The sequence below is a fragment of the Sander lucioperca genome, chromosome 21 (assembly GCF_008315115.2).
Source record: "Sander lucioperca isolate FBNREF2018 chromosome 21, SLUC_FBN_1.2, whole genome shotgun sequence".
Taxonomy (NCBI): Eukaryota; Metazoa; Chordata; class Actinopteri; order Perciformes; family Percidae; genus Sander; species Sander lucioperca.
This window is the reverse complement of record NC_050193.1, coordinates 8,505,825-8,514,629: the sequence shown is the minus strand read 5'-3', so window position 1 is coordinate 8,514,629 and position 8,805 is coordinate 8,505,825. Positions and strand designations below refer to the sequence as shown.

General features: G+C 38.8%; 1 protein-coding gene across 1 annotated transcript; it reads left to right on the top strand.

The window, feature by feature from the left end:
* The first annotated feature begins 351 nt into the window (after window positions 1-351).
* timp2b (TIMP metallopeptidase inhibitor 2b) lies at window positions 352-8,058 on the top strand. The gene is made up of 5 exons (XM_031312746.2): window positions 352-727; window positions 5,854-5,954; window positions 6,047-6,152; window positions 6,458-6,582; window positions 6,720-8,058. Exons 1-5 carry the CDS (start codon window positions 598-600, stop codon window positions 6,915-6,917), a joined length of 660 nt encoding a protein of 219 aa, XP_031168606.1. The 5' UTR covers window positions 352-597; the 3' UTR covers window positions 6,918-8,058.
* The last annotated feature ends 747 nt before the right edge of the window (window positions 8,059-8,805 follow it).

The following is an 8,805-nucleotide window of genomic DNA, read 5'->3' as shown; positions in this document are numbered from 1 at the left end:
GTTGATGTTAGATAAAGATAAATCTTGTTATAATGGGGGCTTCTAGATTTGGGGAAAGTTCAAGGTTTATGGTTTAAGGAAACGGGTAACACAAAGAGAAGTGTGTGTGTGTGTGTGTGTGTGTGTGTGTGTGTGTGTGTGTGTGTGTGGCTGAGGCTGTATTACAGTAAAGGATGTTGCATATATCACACATAGTCATCCACCTCTTCATGCGACGATATTGTGACAGAAGGTGACGGGATGTGAAAACATTTGGAGCCCCTTGGCTCCGCAGTGCTGCTGCAGCTCACTGGCTGAAGCCCCCAGCGGGGGAGGAGTCTGCCGCCAGTCTGCACTAATAAAACGCGGCTGCTCCTGACGGTAGTGGAAAACAGATTTGGAAGAGGAAGTCTCTGTGCCTGACTGCAGTCTTCAACAGGAAAGAACTCCCTCTCATGCCTTGTGCATCTCATATTCTGACAAGTGGACCATCTGTAATTCCCTTCAAGTTGCAGGGGACATTTCTGATTCATCTCCTTTAGGCTTGCAGGACTGCTCAACTTTTCCTTCACGTTTTTTTTTTACCCTCACCTCTTTAAATTAAACAGTTTTCTAAAGATGACTTGGACGGCAAACAGTTGTTTTGTCACTCTGGCCATCCTGTTTCTGTGGCGAGTGGAAGAAATAGCAGAAGCCTGCAGCTGTTCACCAGTGCATCCTCAGCAGGCGTTTTGCAACTCAGATGTCGGTAAGTTGATTTAGTGAGTAAAATGAATGCATGTAAGGCAGTATTTAGTCAATATATGTTTGAATATAGGTTCGTTTGAGTTATTTCTGACAAAGAATCTGTAAATGCTGAGAGGGAAACTTCCCCTACTCTTGTGTTTACAATTACAGGGAGAGGAGGATGGAATTTTCTGTCTCTCAATCTTTCTTTCCACTGCCCTCCTGTCTTTTTCCTCTTTCTCTCTCTAATCATCTGTTGAAATTCTCTTAGTCTTGATACTGACAGAAATGTACTTTATCTCATTTGTAGTGGTGGAATGTAACCAAATACATTTACTCAACTACTGTATTTAAGTCCTAATTCAAGATACTTTACTTGAGTATATCTATTTCATGTTACTTTGTATTCTACTTCACAACAGTACATCTTGGAGACAAATATTGTACTTTTTACTCTACTAGATTGATCTGAACTCTTTAGTTACTTTTTAGATTACAATTTATCACACCCTTCCTGTCGATTTAAAACCATGCATCTCCAGTGTTAATTTGAATGTTTGTGATAAGCAAAAGAAGAATGAAGTGTTCCTTTATGTGTTGAGAAAAGTATTTTTCTTCTTAAGCTAAATAAACTATTTATAAATCTTCCTGGATCAGCTGGAAAATGCATCATCACAACATTTTTTTTTTTTTTTTAGATATATGTGGTTCTCACAGGGCAAACATATGATGATCTTGTAGAATATGATGCATTGCTTTAGATAAAGCTACCCAACAGTATATAAAGTAGTTAGAATTAGCACAACCTTAAACATCTACAGCAATTAAATGCAACACACACATTAATGCAGAAGTAATATTAATCCAAAAGCATCATATGTATTAGTAAAACAAAATTCTTAGTAATACAAGATTTCTTACATAAGCACTTGTGCCATATAATTGCCTGTTATTGAGGCTGATCAGAGTAACTGTGTGGAGTGTATGTTTCAGAGAAGAAGACAGCACAGACATGATAATATCTCATCCTGGTGAGTAAACTATGGATCAAGTAGCCTAATGCTCATCAGGATGATGCAAAATAAAAATGACTCCTCCCATCTTTTTGGTGCAATTTCTTAATGATTACTAAATGGCTATTTAATTTGCTCTTTCTCAATGGTTATGTGGATCCTTTCCCTCTTATTTTTTACCTATTACAAAACACTGCTTGTTGCTGCCTTCAACACAGGCCTTAAGCTAACGGGAGTCTCAACAGTGAGCAGCTTGTGTAGCTATTTAAATTGGTGGTTTGCTGAGGGTCTTTTTTCTTGGTTGTGAGCTGGCTGAGTGTGTGGTATGTATACAGAAGCTGACTTATTCAAAGGTTTCTCTTTACCATTGGATTCCATGGCTCTGGAGGGTGAAGAAACCACATTATCCTGCTGAAGAGTTTACTGTAAAGGAAAGTCTTGATTTCTCGGCAGTTCCATAGCCCTTTTTGTTGAGATCATTTAAAAAGTTGCCACTTCTCAAATGCAGGTAGCTCATGTAAGACACATGGAGAGAGTGAAGGAAGTTAGCTAAGATGACATTTAACTTAGGTTGAACTACTTCTTGTTACAAATACAACAGTATCAAAGGGTATAGGATATAGTATAGGCCACCACTACTACTACTACTGATAGTAAAAAAAAAAAAAATAATGACAATAATAGTAGAAGTAATACAAATAATAATACCAAAAGTCAATTTCTTCCAATAGTCTTACTTTTGTATTGAAACAGACTGATGACATATGATATATTTTCAGTTTTTTTGAACATAATAGCAAATACACTAAATCAACTCTATTATTTCGACACACTTCAACAATGTCTAACCTTTGGCATGAAAATAAGGTCAGTTCCTAACATGACTTTAACCCCCCTGCTCCTGCTTCAGCACCATGGATAGACCCTCCTACTTAACATAAACCACCATTACCACCACTGGCCAAAAGGTTCTTGATACCAAAACTTGTTCATTTGTGATGTTATTGGCATGCAAAGTCACTGGCGGCTCCATAGAAAATATATGGGTGGCCAACTTTGCGAAATTATGAGTTGCTACGTTGAGCTGGCACATTCAAAATGAAAGTCATTATCTACCATAGCTCTGCCTTTACTCTGCAGGCTTCCCCTTCTAGCTTCTGGTCTATTAGTGTAGACAATAATTTGTATGGTATTTGCATGCTGTTAATGCACAATAAGACATTGCCTTGAGGAACCCCTACTAACTGTCAGAAAGTTTACTGAAGTGAAAGTACTTAAGTTGCACGGACGTGGCGTCAGAGTGTCTAGGAGTCTACGGAAAATTACTCAAAAACATGAGTAGCTTGCAAACTTAGTGTTACAAGTGAAACTCCGAAAAATAAGGAAGAAGAGTCAGTCAAAGTTTGCAGAAATTGTAACTGCAATGTCAGCTTTAAAGATGATCTATTTCATAAAGTATAGTTGTAGTGGGAGACAAAGTCATGATACAGTTAAGAATAGAGGTAAAAGTACAAATCCTAATGTAAAGTATAAGTATATTGCAGTGTAAAACCATTCATTTAAAAGTCTGATCAAAGCAAACTGTAGTTTTTAACTGGTTAGTTTCCACCTCTACCCCTAGTTGACCTCAGCTTACTGTATTTTAATAAAGCCTGGCCTATTTTTCTCTTCATATACTAGAGTAAACAAAAACAAAATACCAGCTATAGTTGCAAACATGTACAGTAGTTCCATATGTCTTGTCAAGACAGAGCAAGAACAAAAAAGTCTTTCCTCATTAATGGAAATCCATCCCTTGGGTTCTTGGCTTAGGCAAAGGAATACCCGGGCGGTCATATGCTGCGCTCATTATGTATTTGCAGTTTACTTCACAATTCTCTGTGATTCTAGAGTGTACCACTTTTGTGAACAAGGAAAGCAAATCATTTGAGATTATGAAAGAAAGCCAGCTTTCTAACACGACTTCTGGTACAATTGCAGACCTGCGCTGCAAACAGAGTTGCCATTAAAACCAGACTGAATGTGTGCAGGCTCTCACAACACCCGCTTTAAACTCCAGGGTAGATAATGCATTACATCAATCTGTCTGGCAGGTTCATTTAATGTGCTCTATGATTTCATAATTTCATGCAGAGAAACTCACCTGTTGGGATGTGGGCAGAGAAAGAGTAAACATTCAAATGTCAAGGAAACAGTAAAAATGTGATGCCAGAAAGACAAACTATTACCATATTTCAGCACTGATGGAATGAGGTTTTAAACAAATTTAATTTTTAAGTATAGTAAATAAATAGACAATGGTGGGTAAACCCATGTATGCTTGGAGAGTGTCCAGGAGGAGTCAGTTTGAATTTGTAGTCCAGTTTTTCTGACCACTTTGTGGCTTCTCAGAGAGGGAAATGGATGTACAGGCCCTGCAATTACATGACATGCATTTGCTTTCTTCTCTTTTTATCTTTGTTTTCTAAAGCACTCCCATGACCACCATACTTTATACAAAATGATGTGTTTATTGTTTGAGTTACTAGAAAATTAGATGGTTCCCTTAATCGCCAGCTTTCTGAAACTTATGATTTTCATAGGGCTTGGTCAGCCTGTTCCAGGAAACATCTTCATGTCCTGTGAGAATTAGGTATACACTGTAAATCAGTACAGGAAATTAGGAATAGGCATCAGAGCTTGTTTTGGATTATTTCTTTTTTTTTTTTTTCTTCTTTTTTTTTTTTTTTAATGACTTATATAGCTGGAATGTGGATCTTCTGCAAATAATGAATGGAAGAACATATCTTTTTAGAATTTGTCTATTTTAAGCATGCTGCATGGAGTTTAAAGAGCTTACCCTCACCCCTGCAGTGTACAGCTTGTTTGTCAGTATATCTGCTACTTTACAGCAGCCCTGCAGCACACAGAAAAAACACACAGCTTGCACACTCAGTATTTTGCACATTTTCCTGGCTACAAACTAAATCCTCCCCCTCTTGGTTGTGCTCTCTACCTCCTCTTCTCCCTGTCAACTTTGTGATAGTATTGCTTTGAAGGGCTGGCTTCTCCCTGTACACATACACAAGACACAGGCTACCTCTGCAATGTGACTGCTATTCCTGTCCCGTTCTCTCCTCTGTTCCCCTGCTCTTTAAGGGTTGACTCTTTAGACCCTTAAAAGGAGATATTCTCTAAGCCTCTATTGTCATCGAATTAGGTCACATGGCCCGCAGCTTAATACCTTCCTCATATAAAAAGCAAATGAAAAGGCTTAAACTTATTTGGTAAGGAAGCGGGCTGGTGATGGTCTGAGGCACTCAGAAGCTGCCACCAAGAGAAAGCAAGGACTTGAACTCAGACTTCAGAGAGAACATCTGGTTAACACTAACTCTGTCGCTAGTAAGTGTAGTAGTCATTTGAATGTGCAGTAATCACTGCATGATTCCAGTTATCCACAGGTATTTAGCTATGACTGGCATATAAATAATAATAAACTGTACTTCAGTACTTGGATTCACATGATAGAGGCAGTGATTGTGAAACACATGAGTCATAATTTTTTGTTGAATACTCACAATTTGAGCTTGGGCTTATCCGTGTGGCTCTGATGAAATTTTCCACTTGAACTGTTAGATTTTTTTCCCCGTCCAAACCTCCCTGAATCTGGAACCTTAGAGAGAGCGAAAGAGAGAGAGAGAGAGAGAGAGAGAGACTGCACATGAAAGACAGAGGTTGATTTGCATTTCAGCACCTCCATCCAGACAGAGAGGCAGGCCGGCAGAGAGACCTGGAGGGGGGGGGCAGCAAAGAGGAGCATTCTAGTTCAGCTTTTCAGAGATTGCTGACTGGCTTCCTCCTGTGTCGGCCCAGGAGCCTGGGAGCAGGCAGCACACATTCCTCCCTCCGATTGCAGCTGATGAAACACTCATGTTGCCTCTGTCTTCCCAGCACCTGGCACATGCAAACTGCTCAGGTCCAAGCCACAGCAATGTGTTGTGGCCGACTCCAGCATGCCAAACCTGGGCTAGGCTTAGATCAGATACAGACAGGCCCAGATCCTGTTCAGTTTTAACATGACAAACGTGTTTGAATTGAAAACTTTGCCTTTTAAACAGAATGCATGTAAATGTGGATTGTTTTTGTATCTTTCCAGTTATCAGGGCAAAGGTAGTTGGAAAGCAGTTGGTTGATGTTGGCAATGACATCTATGGAAACCCCATCAAGCGTATCCAGTATGACATCAAACAAATCAAGGTATGTGCGATAAAGCTATCGTTTTCATGTTTGGGTATACACTTAATTCCCAAAATGAATCTAAATGTTCTTTTCTCTGTTTGAATTGTCAGATGTTCAAAGGTCCCACCCATGTTATCGATGCTATCTACACTGCTCCCATCTCTGCAGTGTGTGGAGTGACTCTGGAGAATAATGGCAAGGAGTATCTTATCACAGGTACAACTTTTACCACATTACAAATCACACATTATAAAAAACATAACAAATTAAATTAGTTTTCTTGTGGCCAGGTTGACTCAGTGGGTAGAGCAGGCACACATATGCCGAGAGGTTTATGCCTCGACGCAGAGTTCCAGGGTTCGAATCCGACCTGTGACGATTTCCTGCATGTCTTCCCCCTCTCTCTCCCCTTTCTCACCGAGCTGTCCTGTCAAAACAAATTAAAAGGCGGAAAAGCCCCCCCAAAAAAATCTTCAAAAATTAGTTTTCATGTCATTTAATGTACTTTCCTTCCTCTACAGGTAAACTGGAGACTGACGGGACGATGCATATCACACTGTGTGACTTCATTGAGCCCTGGGAGGCCATGAGTGCCACCCAGAAGAAGAGCCTGACTCAGCGCTATGAAATGGGCTGTGATTGCAAGGTAGAAAAGTTGATGCATATACAATAGTTAAAGTAGAATTCCCCCACTGCTGAAGTACCACAAACTAAAATAATCTTGAAAATTGCATTGTTTGTTGTAAATTTAATCCCCAACTGGTTCTCTTCTCCGACCCTAAGATCACCCGCTGCACCTCCATACCCTGCATGATCAGCAGCCCGGCGGAGTGCCTGTGGACGGACTGGGTGATTGAGAAGACAGTCAATGGAGGGCAGGCCAAACACTTTGCTTGTATCAAGAGGAGTGATGACTCTTGTGCCTGGTACAGAGGGGAAGCACAACCTAAAAGGGATTTCCTGGATATCGAAGACCCTTAACTCCACCACTGTCCAGTAGTCTGAGGATGTCTTAGATAGTAAGATACAAATACCAAAAACACAAATAAATACACAAGTCAAATTCTTATTTTGTTTTAGCCATAATGTGTGTGCTCTGTGGTGAGATTGTTTTTATTTGCAGGATTTAGTATGTTTTTAATCAAGCACTTTTAGACACTTCTACCCCTAAATCCAAAGAACTTCCTCATAAACCACTTCTCCTTCAGCTTTTTTTCAGCTATTAATTTACCTTTTGAAGCAAAGGTATTGTTTAGAGTGAACTATAATTCTATAATGCAACACATACACAGCTATAACTCAAAGTGTAACAATTCTGTGAATCTGTGTGTTCATGAATAACATTAGCTGGCAATCGGGGCCTTCATCTGTGACAGCAGAGCTATCCGGGAACTGGTGCCACCTGTTGCCTGTCCTACATAAGATTCTTTCTTGTACTAAGAATGCAAAACTCTTCCCCTCTGTTTTTTTTAAAGGTGTTCACTTAAGCACAATCAGTGCTTTTGCTATTTGTTTTCTTTAAATAATCCTGAATAGACAAGAAAGCACTTTGAACACAATTGCCACAGTAGTCATATTTTGTCTCTTATGAAAAATGTCTGAAAAGAGGATTGAATCCTCCATTTTGTATTTTTTTTTTTTATATTACTGCTCTTCTCTTTGTAATGCTTTAGTGTAAGAACATATTTTATTTAAGGTTATATGATCCAACATATTCTATTGAAAATAGACCACATTTTGATACGTTTTGTGACTAGTGACAACATTGGTATTGTATAAAGAGAAGACCAACTATTTTAACAGTTTTATAAAAATACACACATTTTATGTTCAGGTCAAATTGTAAGCCTAAATGTTAACTGTCTGACTGGCTCGTCCTTTAGGACAGTGGGTTAAAGAACATATTGTAACCAATCATTCATTTACGCTACATGCAGAGCCTTTGATATTATATATGACTTTAATGATTAATATAAAAGTGTAAAAAGATTCCTTATTTGAAACTGTAGTCAAGTATGATGTCTTGTGCTGGTTTCACATGAGACTTTTGAGATGATTTTGCATGCATGTCCAGCTGAAACAATACTGTACATTTGACTATTATATTAAATGCCAAACCCTGTTTTGATGTTTTGTACTGGTTATTTTCACGTCAATGTGTGCAGATTAACAAGACTCCAGCATTCAGTTGTTATAACTAATTCCAAAGGATTTCAATTCATCAAAGAATCAGAGTGGCTTTGTTTGCTAGCTGTGTACTTGCAATACACCAATTTTGGTTTTAAGTTACAGACACCGAACTCATAGTATTAGTCCAAACACACACATGCTGCAGAGAGAACAGTACTAGGCCTACTTTTGTTCAAGGGAGGCACAAGTCATATAGCAGGCAACAGCAAAAACAAAACTTAGGTATAATTTTCAAGTTATTGAATCAATATTTAATAGACTTAATAGAGGCATGGATATTAGTTACAGTAGCCTAACTACTTTGCTACACTTCAACAGCAATCTGCTGCCGCTTAGTGGAGACAACAGCATGCAACATTCACAGACCTTGTACGAGCCTATCCATGTGCTAAAATGTGAAATTTGAAAATTATACTCTCAGGATTTCACTAGGCCTATACATAATTATATATATTGCTAGAAAGTTATTGTGATCTGGTCAATCTTTTCTTTGATTCTACTGTAAGAGGAGTGACTTCTGCGCTAATACTAGTTTTAGTTCACTCGAGTCTACATTAATCTGCGGGCATTTTACGATAATCAAATATTTGGTAAAATCAATAGGGAAATTGACGAGAGAACTGCAATTTAATTCCTCAAGGGAGTTTAATGTGAGCGATAGCAGCTTCGCTTCAGCACA